The sequence below is a fragment of the Parus major genome, chromosome Z (genome assembly GCF_001522545.3).
Source record: "Parus major isolate Abel chromosome Z, Parus_major1.1, whole genome shotgun sequence".
Classification (NCBI taxonomy): Eukaryota; Metazoa; Chordata; class Aves; order Passeriformes; family Paridae; genus Parus; species Parus major.
In genome coordinates, this window is record NC_031799.1 from 22,402,456 (window position 1) to 22,422,419 (window position 19,964).

Genomic DNA, 19,964 nt, shown 5'->3' on the forward strand with positions numbered 1-19,964 from the left:
GGTGGTGGATCCAGGAAACTACTGTCTAGTCAGTCTCACCTCCATCCCTGGAAAAGTGATGGAACAGAACACTCTGGAGGTCATCACCAAGCTTGCAGAAGAAAAGAAAGTCATCAGGAGCAGACAGCAGGGATTCCCCAGGGGGGAAAATCATGCTTGACCAATCTGACAGCCTTGTGTGATGGCAAGGCAGGATGGGTAGATGCAGGAGGGGAGAGCAGTGGTTATTGTCTGCCTCCACTTCAGCAAGGCTTTGAGCACCATCTCCCACAACATCCTCATAGGTAAGCACAGGAAACGTGGTTTAGATGAATGGACAATGGGGTGGACCAAGGGCTGGCTGATGGCAGAGCTCAGAGGGTCAGGATCCAGGGCTCAGAGGGTCAGCAGAATCCAGCTGGAGACCTGTAGTCAGTGGTGTTCCTCAGGGATCAATACTGGGTCCAGTCTCACTCAACTTGTTTATGACTGGCCTGGATGAAGGGATCCAAGGTACCCTCAGCAGGTTTGCTGACAATACAAACTGGGGAAGTGGCTGATACACCTGAAGGCTCTGCTGCCTTCCAGCTAGACCTTGGTAGGCAGGAGAGAACCCTAATGAGGTTCAACAAGGGCAAGTGCAGGGTCCTGCACCTGGGGAGGAATAACCCCAAGTACCAGCACAGGCTGGGGCTGCCCCACTAAAGAGCAGCTCTGTGGAGAAGGACCTGGGAGTCTTGGTGGATCACCAGGTGACAATGAGCCAGTAGTGTGCCCTTGTGGCCAGGAGATTCAGTGCATTCCTGGGCTGCTTTGGGAAGAGTGTGGCCAGCAGGTCAAGGGAGATGACCTCCCCCCATACTGGGCCCCAGTGAAGCCACACCTGGAGTGCTGTGTGCAGTTGTGGGCTCCTCAAGAGAGAAATGAAGCTTCTGGAGAAGCTCCGGTGAAGGGTCACAATGATGATGAGGGTTCTGCAGCATCTCTCTTACAAGGAGAGACTAAGAGAGCTAGGCCTGTTTAGTCTAGATAAGAGAAGACTGAGAAGGGGATCTCATCAATGCATACAAATATCTCAAAAGTGGGTGCCAAGAGACTTTTCAGCAGTGCCCAAATACTGGGCAATTTAGCAAGGAGCAATGGCAATAAACTAAAACACAAGAAGTTTCACTCAACATGAGGAAGAACTTCCTTACACTGAGGGTGGCAGAGCACTGGAATGATCTTTGTGGAGTGTCCCTCTCTGGAGACCTTCAATACCCACCTGGATGCACTCCTGTTCCTGCATCACTTGTTCCAGGTGACCCTGTCTTAGCCAAGATGATCCCCAGAGTCTCCTTCCAATTCTATTCCAATCAATACTCTGTGATTCACTGCATGTCCCTTCCAACTGAAAATATTTTATTCTATTCTACAGAATTCCCTGACAACTTGAATTACTAAGGAATTATGCAATTTGGAGTTGTAACACTGCATATTCAAAAACAGACCAACATGTGTGAAAATAAAACAGAACTGTAGATAAAAGTTAAATGACGACATAAAGTCAACCTTACCACACAGTGGTTTGCTTTGTTGGGTTTTGGGGTTTTTTTGAACTTCAGTCTGAAGTTCTTTTTGAAAAGGAATACTCCCACAGATGTACTTGTAGCACAGCATCTTCAGTTAAGAGGATGTAAATCTTCTCACACTTGTGAAATTGCTGTAAAAAACTGTTCATTTTACACAGCACACAGTTTGTGGCATACAAAAAAACTAATAAAATATTAATAATATAACAGATCATTCTGCCATTTGTGTAGCAAATATTATATATATAAATATAATATACATGTAATATATATTATGTTTGTAACACAGCAAAGGAAATTAAATGTTTCAAACCAGAAAAGTTCTCCCACAGCTATAAATACTGACAGATGAGAGATCAAAGAGATGTTACTTTAAGAAGTTAGTTTTACTTCATCTCAAAATGTTCCATTTCTATTCAGTAGTATTACTCAAATACTAATCTAGAATAAAAATAGAAAAGAATGATAGAAGAGATTAACATGCTACAGAGGCCACATTTAATTTTTTTTCACTGAAAATCTGTAAGGACAGCCCAGTTTATTCACTGTATGCATTTTCTGAAGGGCAATAAAATTCCTTTTCCTGAAGACATTACAAAAAATCCCTCTTCAATCTTCTTCACAATATCACTGTAAAAATAAAAGTTTCTAAGAAAAAGTGAAATTTTTTAAATTTGAAGTATATTTTTCATGCATACCTCCTTGCTGACTGAGACTCTGCATTTCCCTTTCTCTGCGGTCTAGTTCAGCTGCTTTTCTTTCCAGCTCTTCTTGTCGCTTTAGCAGCTCTGCCTGGGCCAATGCATGCTCCTGAACGAAACAAGTATCACCAGGCACAAAAAGTTACACACAAAAAGTATGAACATGGCATAAATATTCCAAGTCTTTTCACTATAATTAAGCATCTCTATTTATGAAGACTGATCCAATATAGCAGAAATTCACGTATTACCAATTACTTAAAGGCAGTATTAATTTTAATTAGGAAAGCAGTGTTTACTTAAAAAACACATTACTCCAGAATCATATTTAAATAATTATTATTAAAAGGAACCTAGTTTCTAGAAGCTGCAGACAAACCTTTGCTATTTGTGTGTAGGAAGATGGTTCTTCTGTTGGTTTCATTATTGCTGGCTGGGTACTGGGCACATTAGGCATTTTCACATTTCCTGGAGGAGGCTAAGAAAACAAAAGACAATTACAAGGAAACATATTCCTATTCTAATGAAGTTATTTTCATTGTATCTGCAAGAACCAATTTAGAAGTTTTAAAGGAAGTGCTACTGATATAAATTAAAAACTTGATATGCTGGTTGCAATATTTACAGTCTTTAGGAAAAAGACATCCCTTGGGTTCTGTGGTGCAGCTTATCTTGCACTACTTTCAATTAACACTCAAAGAATTTTAAGAATTCAGTAAAAGTAAATGGAATTTTAATTTTGTTCAGACATGAATATTAATACGGCCAGCTACTGTTTCAGAGAATTGCAGCATTTAAGAGTCATCTGTTCATACTCTGAAACACAATGTAATTTATTAATAATGTCTTTCAGAGCCTTCTACTTAACAAAGACTTATATCACCTGGCTAACTAGAGAAGTAATGTAACACATGTAACTTTCAAATTCAAGATCCATAATCTATCACTTGACTATTTCACCAGTTTTTGCAAGGTATCACTCCACAATTTCTGCTAGGTTGATACATGTGTTAATAATATAATTCCAGCAAAAGTTGCATTTCAGCCATTGCATTCAGATTATACAGTCTGCTGCTGAAATACAGTAATATTTCTTTAATATTTCCATAAGTACAGAAAAAAGTGTATGTTTTTGATACTGTGTTTTCATACTTACTTAGCTTCATAATGTGTGCACAGGGAAACAAAGTTGTAGAGACCAAACTGATTTTAAATGCTTGAAGTTCAATATGGCTTTAATGTGTTTTTTCAGGTTACTATTCAAAGATCAAAACAATGCACAATAGACACAGCTATTATAAATCGTCTACAATAGATGAAGAACCTCGTGAAGAAAGCATCATATTCATAGAGTATTTCAAGTTGAAAGGGACCTACAGGGATCATGGACTACAAGTCCCAGCTTAAGATAGCTAAGCAGGACTTTCCCCTCATGGACCAGTTACGCCTCTGATTAATGACTGCATTGTCTCTCAAGATTTTTCCCTTGCTCACAGAATAACCTTCTCCATGATTTCACCAGGCACTGGAGTGAAACTTACTGGCGTCTAATTCCCAAAATCTTTTTTCTTAGTCTTCTTGAAAACTGGGACAATGTTTGCCAGCTTTTAATCAACAGATACTTTTCTAGATTCCCAAGACCATTGAAAAATACCATGGAGAGGACCCACTGTATGATCACTCTGCTCTTTTAGTACACTAGGATGAATTCCATCAGGCCCCACTGACTTGTGTGCATTCAGTTGGAGCAGCGAATCTTGAACAACTTCAGAGTTTACAAAGCCTGCAAGTCACCGGACTACAGGAGTCCCTGGGCCCATCAGTACTGTTATAGATATAGCTAAAAAAGGCATTAAACATCTCTGCTCTGTCCACACCCTTAACTGTGAGGTGACTGACCTCATCAAGTAATGGATTAATATTATCTCTGAACATCTTTTTGCCATTCACCTGTTTAAAAGGCCATTTTGTTGTCCACCAAAGTGCTGTCCAGCTTGGATGCTCATCAAGCTTTAACCACACAAATCTCCCTGCAGTGGTGAACAGCATCTCTGTACCCCTCCTGTGTCATCTGTCCTTGCTTTCAATGTCCAAACACCTCCCATTTTTATTTAAGTTCTAGAAAAAGATCCCTGCTTAGCGAAGCTGGCGTTCTGCCTCACTTCCTTGAATTACAATACTTAGAAATTGCTTGCTCTTAAGCTTAAAGATGGCTTTTTAAAAAATAACCATCATGCTTTTTAAACTCAGTTTGCTCTAACTCTTCCTGTCAAACTGAAGTACTTATTTTTATAACCCTAATCAAAGCTGAGAAGCAGAAAGAATACCACAGCTACTTATAATGAAACAAACAGAAGTATTCAAATATCTTGGAAAATCATTTAGCTCCCAAAATAATGCTCAACAAAAAACCCTGCAAAACATAGCTGCACAATTTAGGATCTTCCTAGAAGTGAGAAGTACTGAAGTTGTATCAGTGTATGCTCAAGCTCTAGCATTGTGCTCACAATCTGGGTTACATCCACTTAACCCGAAGTGGCCCATGTCAGAGGAAGCAATTCTGCCCCTCCTCTCTGCTCTCATGACACACCAACTGGATTACTGCATCCAGCTCTGGGGCCCCCAGCCTAAGAAGACCATGGACATAGTGAGTTCAGAGGAAGGACACCAAGACAATCAGAGGAATGGTGCATGTCTCCTTTGAGGATAGGCTGAGAGAGTTGGGTTTGTTCATCCTGGAGAAGGCTCTGGGGAGATGCAATAGCACCTTCCAGTACCTGAAAGACAGTTTGAGCTGGGCGCCTCCTGAGAGGGACCCTAGGACAAAGAAGACTCTGGGCTTCCATACCTTCACAACCCATTAACTCCTTCTCCACATGCTCTTTATACACCCTGCATATGCCTTTTGGTCCCATATGATTTTTGATGTGGGGCCTGAAGAATTCTTGATGTGTAGCTGTTTTTATCTGGACACAATGCAGCTTCAGCTGACAGCAGCAGCTTCCTAATCTTTCAGTTTTGCACTTGATATAGAGGCTCCCTTCACAAAATTAAGTAACAGTTAAAGAATAGTTCAACTTCCCAATGTGAAAGTTTGTGGTTTTCAGCCTAAGGTTTCAGCAATAGTCAGTTTAAAAATAATCAGAATACAGTTTAAAAAATCATCTAACTAAACTTGTTTTCAACAGCTAACTGGAGATAGGTGTTGAAAAGAAGTTCTCTCTTGATTTCCTCATACAATGAAGTTTATTTACTGGGGAGAGGTTAAAACTTCCAGAAGAAGCCAGAAGTGGATGATCAGTTTGGTTTCTTACAGACTTCTGTGTTTTTCTGATGTGTTTAGATGGAAGGATAGGGAACTACCCACGAATTTGCTAGACAGAAAAAAATAGCCCATTGAAATACATCTCTTGAAACAATAACAGAAAATCCAACTCCACTAATGATTTTTTCCCAATTTTTTAATGCAGCAATTTGAAACTGGTTGCTATATGCATTATTATGTATAGATATATATATGGGTATATATGCTTATCTATATATCTACAGAGAGCTCAGAAAAATTTGAAGAAATTAGAAGCAGGAAGAGATTAAAAGTTCTTTTTAACATAATTTCATTAAATGATGAAGCAGAAATACTAATTGTATAATCTAATCTTCATTGCTGATCTTCAGAAACATGACAAAAGATACAATGTAATCTCCATGGTGACTGTTGGAGCTGGAGACAAAACCACTGAAGATCAGCCAATGGTACTTAATCTGACATTTACATCATTCCCTAATTTTTTAAATTTTTTTGTTTAACTATGAAAAATAAGACAGATTTTGAAATCTGATAAGCATAAAGGAAAAAAAAATCCTAAAACTCCTGATTTCTCATGTTAGATACTGAGGTGGTGACACATGCAACCTAAAATCTCTCATGCCTACTTGTTCTTCTCCATATGTCTTACATGCTACCTTCCTACCACTGAAGGTGAAGGATGAAAAAAGTCAAGGCACAAAAATACCACAAATAAATAAACAAAATAAGGAATACTGAGAAAAAGTAGGATTTAATTTTTTTCCCCCCTGTTCCACCCTGTACCCAAAAAACGACTGGTAGGAAGTGCCTCACTTGACAAAGGGAGCACAACTGAGATAATGTAACAAATTATAGTATTCAGTTTGAAATAACTTTCTCACAGAATAAACATCCATTGATTGAAAGATTTGAAATGGAGAAATATTTTTGCACTCTAGCATACTTCATTAGCCTCCATTTGGAGAGAATGGGAAAAGAATCACAAACACCAGGCTGGAAGGAGACCTCAAGGACCATCTAGTCCAACCTTTCATAGCAAAAGCACAGTCTAAACAAGATGTCCTAGCACTCTGTTGAGCTCAATGTGAATGCTGCAAAATCCAACACTTCCCTGGGGAGATCAGTCTAGGCAAGTTGCTGTTCAGGTTGTTCTCACTGTGAAACATTTTCCCCTCGTGTTCAATTGAATGTCCCTAGCAGTAATTTTTACCCATCACCTCTCATCTTTTGCATGCAATTTCTTGTAAAAATGGAGTCTCCATCTTCTCCATAGCCACCTTTTAGAGGCTGAAACATGGAATTAAGGTCCTCCCTAAGACTTCATTTCTCAAAGCTGAACAAACACAGTTTCCTTAGTTGCTCCTCACATGTTCCCAGGCCTTTGACTGTCTTTGTGGCCCTTCTCTGGATCCTCTCCAGCCTGTCCACATCTTTTTTGTACAAGGATCAAAGCTGAATGCTGTATTAGTTCTAGAGACTGCAAGATACCATCTTGATACAACCACTACAAATCTGGATTTAACTTGCACCAAAACTACTTGGATGCTTTTGCTCTGAGCAGGACACAAAACACAGAGTTCCTATCCCTATCTGATGGACAGCAGGGATACTGACAGGCAGAAACCTGGGTATTACCCCAAGTCTAAAATTCACAGACCCTGCTTCTGCGTCTGTTTATCCAGTCTATAAAGGCATTCACTTCCATTTCATTCCACTGTCTTTTCCATTACTCCTGTTGCACATATTTCTTTGTACACACATAGTATGCTCTTCTCTTGTACACAAAGCTGTTAGGAAAACAGAGGTGAGCATTTAGAATTGTGAGTATTTGAAGGTACATTCCTTCAAATGTATATAATAACAGAATAAATACTTGTATGTTTAGCATCCACACACAGTAAAGAAGGGGTTTAATATGTAATGGTTGATTATTACTGCACTTTTAGCTTTATTTTTTCAGTCTTACTCTTGTCAAGAAAACCTGTGGAAGTTCTTTACCTTGGGAGAGAAGTGTTCATTCAGTGGACAATTTTCATTAATTTTTAAACGTGCCATAGATTATTAACTGAATCACAGTGCATTGTAGATCAAACCATTGACTTAGACTTCCTCCATACTCTCAGCTTTTTGAATCACATCACTAATGAACAATTATTTTTTTTTATCCAAGCACACCTGACTGTTCAAAGCCTGACAATCTAAGCCATATGCTCCCATTCTCCTTTTACCACAAAGCTGCATGTTAAAATAAGTAAAAAAGTAATAAAACTTTTAATAATAAACAAGTCAGAGTAGCTTGAGATTATATTTTTTTAAAACCAGATCTACTTTCTTTATGATTTATGGTCAATACAAAGCAATTTTGAAAGTCTTCAAGCTTTATAAAACTAAATCTAACGTAATTCCTGATACTGTGACCTAAGAGAAAATAATTTTGGAGACTTGCTTAACATTGGTACTAGCTGTAAATAGTCTGCCTTCAACAGCTGATCCAAGGCATACCCAAAACCAAGCTTCTTCCACACAGAATTTTAAAACGGTATGAAACCTTACTGTTTCATTACTATGAGACTCTGCTCTCCCTGCCCCCACTATGTCCCATAATCTTTCTCAAGTTATAACCAGTAACAGATGGATCCATCCAATGGAATGTGTAAAACCTCACAAATCAAAGCTTAACAGAATCCAAAGCTTAACATCCATCCAATGGATCCATCTAGTCATGATGACTGCATCAAACTTTTAAGTAGGTTTTGGGGGAAACATATAACAATACCCAAAGGCTGATCTGAGAAATGCACCCACCTAACCATACTGCTAATAAAGATTTTACTCAAGCCAAGTTTGGAAGAAACTAACTTCTGTAATCGGTATGCAAATATGACCATAAATCAATCATCTTACTTCATAAACAGTGCATACCAGGGCCCCTTGAGGTCTCTCACACAGCAGTGGGCTGCACATCAGGACCTCCCCTTGAGTAGGGGCATATCTCAGGGTTACTCCTCTAGGCAGAGAAATTCCTTGCCACAAAAGATTTTCAGTAATTAAAACTGTAGCTAAACTTAGAAATCTTAGCTAAGTGACAGAAAGGACTAATAGTGCACATGTAGTCCTTTAGACATATATCATTGGCAAAATCTGGGACTAAGTCTGGATCCACACATAGCAAAACCCCCCTCAGGAAGGAGTCCAGAATGCAATGGGGTCCTTTCCAAACCTCATGATTAAAAAGGAGAACCTTCTTGACAGCTTTTTCAGCCCATGTCCTCTAGGCAGTAATCAAATGTACATCACCATGGAATCTTCTTGAACCACTTTACTATCAAACCTTGCATTTGCTATGCAACTTTGTTAAAATGCTGGTTTATATCAATTAATATAAGCTCCTTCTCTCTCACAAGTGAATTCTGTTGCTCCATCCATGGCATTACAAATACTCAAATATGAACACTCCCTAACAGCACTACCGGGTCATAAAAAATAGCACTGCATTTTAAAGATACAATATTTAAATGTTTATAAATTACATTGATAGACAATAACCAGCTACACATTTTGATAATCTTTCACAAGATCTTCAATATCAAAAACAGCCACTGAAAAATGCAGTTACGGTATGAATTTACTATCCTATTTCTTGTATTCCTCCCTACAATGGAAAAGAACAGCACAGGGTATACTGAAACTATATAAATTAGAGGCATAAAACAATTGTTTCTTTGACATAGATTTTTCCTTTCACAACTGTACCACTATTCAATGCCTGTGGACTGTTATTTGAACACAATGTTTTCCTTATTCTGAACAGCATTTTAATTAAGTGAAACAGAATTCAAAAGCAAAACCCTGCATAGGTATGCCACACTCCTAAGCTTCAAAGCTAGTGAAATGCAGAAAACCACAAGGACAGTATCAGAAGTCTGTAAAAACAGGAAAAAGAAGTTAATAAAAACAGGAAAAAAACTCAGTTCTGTTTTGGTCCCCTTTCAGAAGGCCAATCTTCCTTAACAACTCAAAGTTCTCTGAAATCAACCTTGCCAATGCATCCTCCAAATACTGCATGGAACTATCTAGTCTTACACATCTTCCACTACCTGTAGCTAGCCCATTCTACAACATCAGTCCCAATTCTGAAAATAAAACCTCACAAATCAAAGCTTAACAGAATGATATAAGAAATATATGTGCTTACTGTTCTTGAATCAGAGAATGGATTGTACTCATCAAGCCCTGGAGGAACATTTCTCGTCACTTGTGTAACAGAAGGATCCTAGAAGAGGAAACAGTTGTGTAAATCTGTGCAAATGCATATGATCAAAAAGTCAACACTCATATCATTACATCATATAAAAGTCAGATTTTCTTTCAAAGTAAAAAAAGTTTGTTTTCAGTAAAGAAATCTGTAAACATCCACCTCTTTATCTCCAAGCTAACATAATGTCATTCTGAGATTCTTATAAACCTAGATTAATAAAGCATAAGAGAAACCCCATCTGTCATACATTTGATTTATACGGAAAAAAGCTTTGAACAGAGAAGGGAAAAATCCTGTATCCTGCTGTGTTGACCAGGTATGGACTCCATGCCTATACACTTGAAAACCACAAGAGAAGAAAAGAGATTAATGTAACACTTGGACTTCCCTACCTAGAAGTACATCCAACCCCATGCAGAACAGAGAAAACATCTCATAAAAATGAGGCTGAAGAAACAGGGTCCCACTATGCAAAAGCACTTCTGATTCAGCTTCTACCTGAAGTAGTAAAATTAAGGAATAAAGTTTAATTTTTTCTGCCTCAATTAATTATACAGCAAGAAAGACTGCTCGCAATTTAGCTTAAGAAAATGATTTCAAGAATGAAACATTTCTCTGTGCAAAGCAGGCAGGCTTTATTCTGCAGAAGAGCAGAAATGCCCACCACAATGGATGACATCAATTTAGTTTGAAAAAACCTGTACTTATTCCATGTGATGCCTGGTTTAACCACATTGTTTCTGTGCCCTAAAGTTTTTTAATTCTCAAAACATAACTATGGAAAAAGATAAGCTTTCTTGAAAATTAGTAAATCTATTAATTCAAAACTGTTAGTTACATTTAGATTTACATAACTGTACAAATGTACAATATTTTATAATTACACCAAACCCGAAAAAGAGCTATATATAGATATACTACTTATTTTGTAACTATTATGCTTAGATATAGATATTTTCTCATTCTCAGTCTTCTTCAACATTAGGAAACAAACTGGAGTTGATAAAGACAGAAGAAAATAAATATGTATTTATATATATTTATATTCATATTCCCCTTAAAGACAGATACATTTAAAACCTTTGCATGTGACACGAATAACAAGGGCTTCTACAGGTATGTCAATCAGAAAAAGAAAGTCAAAGAAGTTCACCCCCAGTAATGCAGCTGGTAACAATGGAAAACTGGTAATAATGAAGGAAGAGAAGATTGAGGTACTCAACATTTTTGCTTCAGCCTTCACAGGCAGCTCTGCAGACCTCTGAAGTGGATGGATGACTGGAGGAGAACTGGGAGAACAAAGTAATACGCACTGCAAAAGATGAGGTTCATGACCACCTGAAGAACTGGAATTTAGCTAAGTCTGTTGGACCTGACAAGATGCATCCCAGAGTACTGAGGGAACTGGCTGATGTAGTTGCCAAGCCAGTCTCCATGACATCTGAAAAGTCACAGCACTCAGGGCAAGTCCCAGGTGACTGAAAAAGGGGAAACATGGTAGCCATTTTTAAGGAAGGTAGAAGGGAGGACCCAGGGAACTACTCCCCTTCAGCCTCACTTCTGTGTCTGGGAGGATGATGGTACTTAAACTCCTGTAGACTGTGCTAAGGCACATGGAGGACAGACAGGTGATTGATGACATCAGAGACAAGTGTTACTTAATATCTTCATTAATGACATAAACAGATTGAGTGCACTCCCAGCAAATCTGAAAATTATGCCAAGCTGAGTGGTGCTGCTGACACAGCTGAAGGTTGGCGTCCAGAGGGACCTGGACAAGCTCTAAGTAGGTACCCATGGGAATCTCATGAGGTCTGACAAGACCAAGTGCAAGGTGCTGCACCTGTGTCAGAGCAGCCCTGGTCTGAGTCCAGGCTGGGGGATGGACAGATCACAACAGCCCTGCCCAGAGGGGTTTGGGGGTGCCGCTGGGTGAGAGGCTGGACATGACCCAGCCACGGGAACTCCCAGCCCAGAAAGCCAAACGTGTCCTGGGCTGCATCCAGAGCAGCGTGGGCAGCAGGGCCAGGGAGGGGATTCCTCTGCTCTGCTCTGCTGAGACCCCACCTGCAGGGCTGTATCAGCTCTGGGGACCCTGCACAGGAAGGACCTGCTGGAGTGAGTCCAGAGGAGGACACCGAGATGGTCAGAGGGATGGAGCACCACCCTTTTATATAAAGATGGGCTGACAGAATTGGGGTTTTTCAGCCTGGAAAAAGAGACGGTTTATAGATCACCTAATTATGGCCTTCCAGTACCTGAAGGGAACATACAAGAAAGATGAAGAGACACTTTTTACAAAAGAGCATGTAGTGACAAGAATAGGGGCATGGATTCAAAGTGAAAGAGAGTAGGTTTAGATTAGATATTGCAAATGAATTCTTTACTGTGAGGGTGGTGAGACAACGGAACAGGGTGCCCAAGGAAGCTGTGGATGCCCCGTCCCTGGAAGTGTTCAAGGCCAGCTCTGGGTAACCTGGTCTGGTGGAAGGTGTCCCTGCCTATGGCTGCAGGCATGGAACTAGATGATATTTAAAGTCCTGTCCAACCCAAGCTGGTCTACGATTCTATCACATAAATATAATTTTTTTAAAAAATGTAATAAGTGACTTAATCTACACTTAAGTAAATAAAGAAATTATAAAGCTAAATGAAATAAAAATCAAATTTAAATACAGAATCTGCCTTCTTAGAATAAGCATCAATTATGGCCTTAGCTTAGTCTTGTTAGCAGGAACTTTATCTGCAGCTGCAGGAAGAGGACTTTCTTAACGGCTGCAGTCAACTTATTTACAGCTCGAAAAAATAACAGGGCAGAACTCCTATCAGTTCTAAAATCCCAAGGGACAGAGCAAGACAGAACAAGTCTATTTTTTCCAATAGCCATACTCACAAAATTGTTCATATGATGCAATTTAAAAAGTTTGCTATGAAAAATCTTAATAAAAATCATTGCCTCAAAAACGAAAAAAAATATATGTTGTATATTTTAAAGAAACTCACATACATAAGCATACTTAAAACACCCTCTGGTCACAAACCACATTTTATTAAAGCAGACATTTAGCTGCAAAGCAGTATTTCAATGATCACTGAAAAAGAATCACCCCTTCTAAAGATGTATACAAAACAATGTTAAATGCAATTCAACATCAACTTTCTTATATTTGACTCATCTTTAGTTGTTTCAAAACAGCCATGCTGGTCAGTCTCCCTCACAAGCCTGCCATAGTTACCATGCTAGACTCAAATACATTGTTAGTACTGAAGAATCATCAAGTCCTGCATAAACTGGTAAACTAATTTTTACCATGTTTTTTGCTAAAGTGGCTATCAAGAAATGCTGTGCAGATGAACAACAAAAATGAGGGAAAACACGGTGAGGTGAGAATGTTCCTTGTCAAAATTCAGCCAGAAATTCATTAAAATGTTGAATAGAAAAGTACATTAAAAATATGAGAGTAATAAAATATAACATTTGAATTGCACATTGGTTTACTAGACTCATCAGTACAAGATGAAAATGAAGTTAAAACAAAGTTAATATAAATAAGACAATTTCATAATTCAATATACAGAACAGTAGAAAGTTATATATAGCTGAAAACTTTTATCTTATTGTGGTATGTCTACTGTAGCCAACAGCAAAGCCCCCAGACTAGTTGCTCACTCGCTGCTCTCTGCAGTGGGATACAGGAAAGAACCAAAACAGAGAAAGCAAATAAAACTTGTGGTTGTTAAAAAAAAAAAAAGACAGTTTAAATGTGGGAGGGGAGAGGGCAAGGTAGAGGCAAAAAAAAAACCAACGAACTACAAGTCATCCAAAGGCAATTGCTTACCACCTCCCACCAAGACACACATGCCCATTCAGCATCAGAGCAATGGCTGCTTGGAACAGCTTCCCCTACTACCACCACCACCAGCGTTGCTGCAAAGCACAATGTTATGTAGCATGAAAGATCTCTCTGGTCAGCTGGGGTCAGTGGTCCTGCCTGTGTACCCCCACCCCAGCTGCTTACCCAAGTCTATTCCCTGAGGGGAAGCAATAGTGTGAAACAAAGATGGCCTTGGTGCTATACAAGCACTGCATAGCAATGTGCCAGCACATCAGTGCCTTCCTGGCACTGTTTTGGTTACATATCTGAAACACAGCACAACAGGGACTGCTGTGAAAAAATTAACTCCATCCTAGTCAGACCTAGTACACTTATTCCAGTCTTTATATGTTAATATCAATTAGCACTAATAAAATACTTTGTTCATCCTTTCAGTATGATACCCCTTTCAAAAACACTCGCATATAATTGCCTCTTTCACAGAAAAAATGTTCAAGTATAGACATGCAACTTGTGATCACTCACCATCAGCCACACAGTGAAACAGTATGTCTAACTATTATTACTTCAGTAACACCTAGGATCTTAGGTTGAATTAGCTGCTTAAAAAGTATATTTGAACACCGAACTTTTGTTTGAAGAGTGCACTACTAACCAAATAACTCAGCCCAACTGTCCCTGCAGACCATAAATTCAATTATTTGATTAACTAAAGTGAGACTAATGATACTCCCACTGAAAAGCAGCCATTTCCAAAAAGCACGAAACAGTGGTCAAGTCAAATTCAGAAGAGTAATCTATATTCAGAAATACAACATAACAGCAAAAATAATATCTGATGAAAGAAAGCCCTTTTTTCTCTAAGTGTTTTAGAGAAGACCAGGGTCAAAAACTCCTTAGATTACTTTGTACATTTATTGTGACAGTCCATGGACAAATAAAAGAAAACATATGTTGAGACAACAAGGTGTACTAGAGCAACAGTCTTAGCACTCAAAAGCAAGTTCAACATTAAATAGACACAGTGATTAGAGCAAGAAAACTTTTATCTGAAGTCCATTCCCATTATGAATTGACAATTGCTACACCTCTTCCAAATACTGCTACTGTTTGCTAAAGTAGCAGTAGCTCTAAAAAAAAAAACTGAATAACCCAGAGGACATCCAATAATAGCTCTATTCAAGTAAAGTTTCATTACTCAGTAAAGGAATAAAATTACAGTTGTATTGAAATACACAAACTGAACTTCACCACTGCAAAAAGCATTCAAATTCTGCATTCAGAAAACTTGAATTACACAGTCTGGACTTCAATAGAAGTTTGTGACACAGAAAGACTCAAGGAAAAGGAAACCAGCCATCACGAGAAAAGAGGAATATCACAGCTGAAGAAAACACATACCAGCCAGGAAATTTGTCTCTCTCCTATAACTCATTCATTGCTGGAACTACCCTCAGCTCTTCACAATCAGGGTGCCCAAGTGTAGGTGCTATTCTCATCGTTCTGAACACCTACAGTGCATCAAATGGCTGATACCAGCGGGAGCTACACTTCATATTCCAAAAGACTACTTACAGTATTTCTGAAGAGATTAGAACTTACATCCCACAAAACACAAAAAATTGTTTTGAATCATTTACCTTATACTCATTGCATCTCATTTTGAAAATGGAGCAAACGCAAACTCATCTAAACACAGCGATGAAAACTGTGAAGCACTCATACTCACTGCTGCAGAATAAAAAAATCCCACTGAATTTAGAAATTGTTCAGGGTTTGAATAATAAATGCAAACAATAAATGTTGTGCACGATGGCATACTCAGAAGAAGTGGTATTTAAATCAATGCTATCAAACTTCCATGCTGCATGACATCCATATTCTACTAGTTAAAAAACAGTAAAAACTAATATTCCACAGAAATAAGTGAATCTGTGCTGTAATAATTTATTTTCCATATCTGATATTCCACCCAGCTTTATCTCACCCAAACTCCTGCCAGTTCAAACCCAGAGCTTCTGACCTTTTCATTTAACCATTAGTCATACAATCACAGAAGTGAATTAAAAGCAGACTAGTTTTCATACTCAGCTACTGTAGCTATTGCTGCATTTAAGTCACACAGTCATTTCAGATGACATTTTCACGATCTGAATTAGTTTAGGAGACTGAAGTTTTAAGAAAGTAGCACAACTTAATTTAGCTGTTTTCCATCTAAATCTTTCCTTTTACCTACTTCTTGCAGCCTCTGTCCTCAATCTCAAAAGGAAATATTAACACACTTTTTTTAATCCCAGCAAGACAGGTACAAGCAGCAGCCTATTTATTATACCAAGAATGGAAAAGTAAGAAAAAACACCCCAACAAAAAGTAACACAAACTGACAAAACAGACATAGAAAAAACAAGACATTTATATTTCATACTGGCAAAAACACCAGTAGAACTATTAAAAACATCTTCTGGGCCAAGCTAACAAATTATGCTCACATATAGATATAATTAACTGAATACCTAATAATCACAGAGGGCATACAAATACAATTAATTACTAACCAGAATGTTTAAAGCAGAGCAGAATAATCTGTTCTTTGTGAGCTTTTACAGCTTTTTAAAAAACAAAATTGAAGGGAATAGACCTCTGTTGTCTAGGATACCAAACTAGTCATTACCTACCAGTTTCACTAACACAGAAGACACTACCAAATTAAAGACTGAAGAAGTAAATATATCTAACAATGCTTGGTATTACTGTTCACTGGATATGGGTCCGGAATTGTTCCACCATCAGCAAAATACTTCTATAAAATACATAATGTAGTAATAATCTTAAAAACACCATCATCTAAGCTTACCTTGTTACTTGTGATTTTGATTTAAGTGAGGGGAATATAGTGAACTAGGAATCGGACCCTCCAAACTGTCATTCATGTTGCTGAAAAAACTTTAACTCAGAGGTATACCTATCCTTCTACCAAAAAGACAAAAACATTTTCTGCAAAGAACATTTTTTCAGTTTAGTCCCAAGGACTAGCAGGGAAGTAAAAGCAGTATTTTATTGCAGAGGTCAGGAAATGGGAGTTTATAAACACCAAACACCAATTTGGATAGAGATGATAATGCTTTTACAACATATCAGCAATTGAAAACAATTTCCAATAAAAATCACTTAAGCTAGTTGGAAAGTAATATTTAAGTAAGAATTCATCCTGAAGTTTTGTGGAATTTGATTTTGAGGGTGGGAACAGGTTATAGTAACAGTTGTACTTCTTGATCTCTGTGAAGTACTCCCTAAGATAACACCACTGGGTCAGAAAATTAAGCAAAAATGCAACACAAAATGCCTGAAACTGTTGGTATTTTTTAATTTCTTTACCAAAGAGAAAATTATCTCTCACACTTTTCATAAACAGTTCAGGAGTGTTTCTCAGTCCCATGAGACTGCTGGATTAAGCTTCTGAAATTGCAATTCACACAAGTTGAATAAACATTTGGTAAAAAAATTCTGGACTTGTAATTATTAAAAAAATTAAAAATACCCAAGTAGCCACATAACATTCTTTCATAATTCAAAGTTTTTCAAGTTTAACATACCAATCATTTATCAGCCATTTTCCCATCTCCCTCATATGTTCAAACAGCTTTCCTTCCCACTCTGCCTGAATACAATTATTAAATAGAATATTGCAAAAGTAGCCCACTGGGCTTTCTTATATTGCCTCTTGAATGCTACCTGTAATATGTCACATTCATCACATGAAAGCAGAGCTGTGAAGGGTTTTGAGCTACTAAGCAAGGCAAGGTCCCCACCTCTGAAACCTAAAAGAACTTCAGAAGCCGACAAGGCCAAAATTGTGCTAAAGTTTGCACCAGCCTCATCTTGCAATGGAGTACTGGATGCCTAATAAAGTATCAGCTACATCTCACAGCTCTGATATGTATATATTTCTCTTTGTAATGCTGAATCTCGGTATACAGTGTAATAGTAACACTAGGCATATGTGCTAATACTTCAATGAAAGTCTAGAGGGAAAAGCGCAGCTGTAAGATACTGAATAACTATTAAAATGCTTCACATTTTTAACAGATTACAGTGCAGTTACAACACTGATGAAGTCTACTCTTGAAATCCAACTTCCATGTAGGACAGCTAAAGGACAATCAACTACCACAATGTTCAGCATTAAATTATGCAAAATTTCATAATTTTTGAAGACATGAAGGGAAACCAGATAGTAAAAGTCAGAAAAAATACCTATATTTTATGTCCTTTACTAACTTAAAACGGTATATTTTAGTTAGATACAGGAATTAAAATTCAGTTATACATATAGGCATGCAACAAAACTGCTTCGTTCTAAAGCTGCACAAACATTTTATCTAGTAAGGGTCACAATTCTTAAAAAAAAAATAAATCAGAACTTCTCCTTCTTCCTCTGAGTTTGTACCACTTTAGCTTCACTTCAGCAACCACATTATAAATTGTATAGATTCTGCTGCCACAGAAGATAGCAGTCATTCGCACAACTGCTTTCAGTATCAAACCTCCAGGTTGTATTTCCCACCAAACCAGACAGGAGATTAATTTGTGCTCATGTGAGTCAAGACTAAGTGTACTATCAAATTTATAACTGGAATTACTTCTGTACTTAGCTCTAGTGACTCAAGTAATCCTGTGACCCCAGCAGGAGCAATTAAGTCCCATTTTTGGATATCGCAGAGTATCTCAGCCATCCAAACAAGAATGACGGTCATGACAGAACCAAGATCTGTGTATTTTTTGAGCAACAACTCAAAGGTAACCACAGTTTGGATCCCTAATCCCACTCAAAAAAACTACTCAAATACTTAACAATACATACATTTGAGGTCTGCTCTGACTGTGCCCTCCTACACTAAATCTGGTGAAGAAAAAAGAAAAATCTTCCTATCACATAGTGATTTGGCTTTTCTCAGAAGGTCATCGTTCACATTTGAACAGGAATGTTTAAATTTTCTGTTGGTTTTCAGGCCTATCATAATTTCTGTGGTGTCAAATATATGCAACTGCTCAGAGCTAAACACATCAGATGAACTGACCCAATAGAATTTATGAGCACTACTCAAGTCTTTATAGTTCTCATTCTACAGCCACCAAAAAATAACTGTTTCATATGTTTGGATAATTAACAGCCAGTTTTCAAACCTTGTGCCATCTGTCAGCCAAGATCCAAAGACCTATGAAATTCACAGCTCTACTTAAAAAAAACCTCTCTGAGTAGTAGCATTGTTCACTTAGAAAAAAAAAAATCAAACCAAGAACACAGAACCAATAGTTTTTATTGTAGATGAACTGCTGATTGTTTCAGAGTAAATGATACTTACACTGAATTTTGAGACTGCTATTTCAGAACCTTTGTAACTGTATCACCTCCCAAGACAGAAGACTACAACTATCACCTATCCTATGACATAAAAAAAAAAGAACACAAAGAGACAGCTGCATTAGAAATGTGCCTTTGTTTTTTCATACAAAATTTATTACATGCTGCTTTACCCTATTTAAGGCAGACTGACAGGACTTTGAGGATTCCCAAACCTCTCTTAAGTGGTCAGACCCCCACTCTTTACTAATACCTTACCTGATCATCAGAAGACTGTTGACTGATCCTGTTTACTTTCTCTGGACATGATCCTGACTTTCTAACTTGTGCTCAGATCTGTCTCCTCTCTATATATTTGCCTAGCACTGAATGCAGGTCCCATCACCATGTCTGCTCTGCTCACCCTGTTTGGGCACTCTGGGACTGCAGCATTTGTGAGAACTTTACGAAGTGTGAATTCACACTCATGAATTGTAGCTATGACTACTGCTTCTTAGTAAACAAAATTAATATATTTCACTACTAACCTGCTTCAAATCATAATACCTGAGGTTACACCAACTGTGTACTTCTTCACACTACTAATACATCATCTTAAAAAAGGATTCTCACATCTTCATTTGTATGGTACGTGGATGCGTTTTCTTCTGCACAACCTTAGGGTTATCAAAAGCTTGTAAATGTTAGTATGTCACCTATCTGTTTGTTTCAGTATCCTCTGTCTTTCAAAAAACCCATCTTCTGGCTTTGTTGGTATAGCATTCAGAGGACATTTATTTAGAGAGGAAAACAATGACTTCAAAAGCATATCTGACTCTGGATTCAGTTCCAGTTTGCTGCTTTTTTTAAAGCAACAATGAGGAAAAAAAATTCAAAGGTTAGGTAGCCACTTGTCTCAAAATCCACAACACTTCAAGATCAAGCCAGGTAAGGTAATTGCAGTTTTTCCG

At 37.9% G+C, this 19,964-nt stretch overlaps 1 protein-coding gene across 2 annotated transcripts in view; it reads right to left on the minus strand.

The window, feature by feature from the left end:
- The window catches only part of SCAMP1 (secretory carrier membrane protein 1), a 40,294-nt gene that overhangs the window by 17,850 nt on the left and 2,480 nt on the right, over positions 1 to 19,964 (minus strand). The window contains exons 2-5 of one of the 2 annotated variants that reach the window (XM_015652643.3): positions 19,016 to 19,095; positions 9,754 to 9,831; positions 2,631 to 2,729; positions 2,249 to 2,360 (exon numbers count right to left, since the gene is read on the minus strand). In XM_015652643.3, coding sequence (XP_015508129.1) covers positions 2,249 to 2,360; positions 2,631 to 2,708 — 190 coding nt within the window. In that variant the 5' untranslated portion in view covers positions 2,709 to 2,729; positions 9,754 to 9,831; positions 19,016 to 19,095. The remainder of the gene's footprint in view (positions 1 to 2,248; positions 2,361 to 2,630; positions 2,730 to 9,753; positions 9,832 to 19,015; positions 19,096 to 19,964) is intronic. The other variant, XM_015652642.3, reaches the window with a different exon arrangement.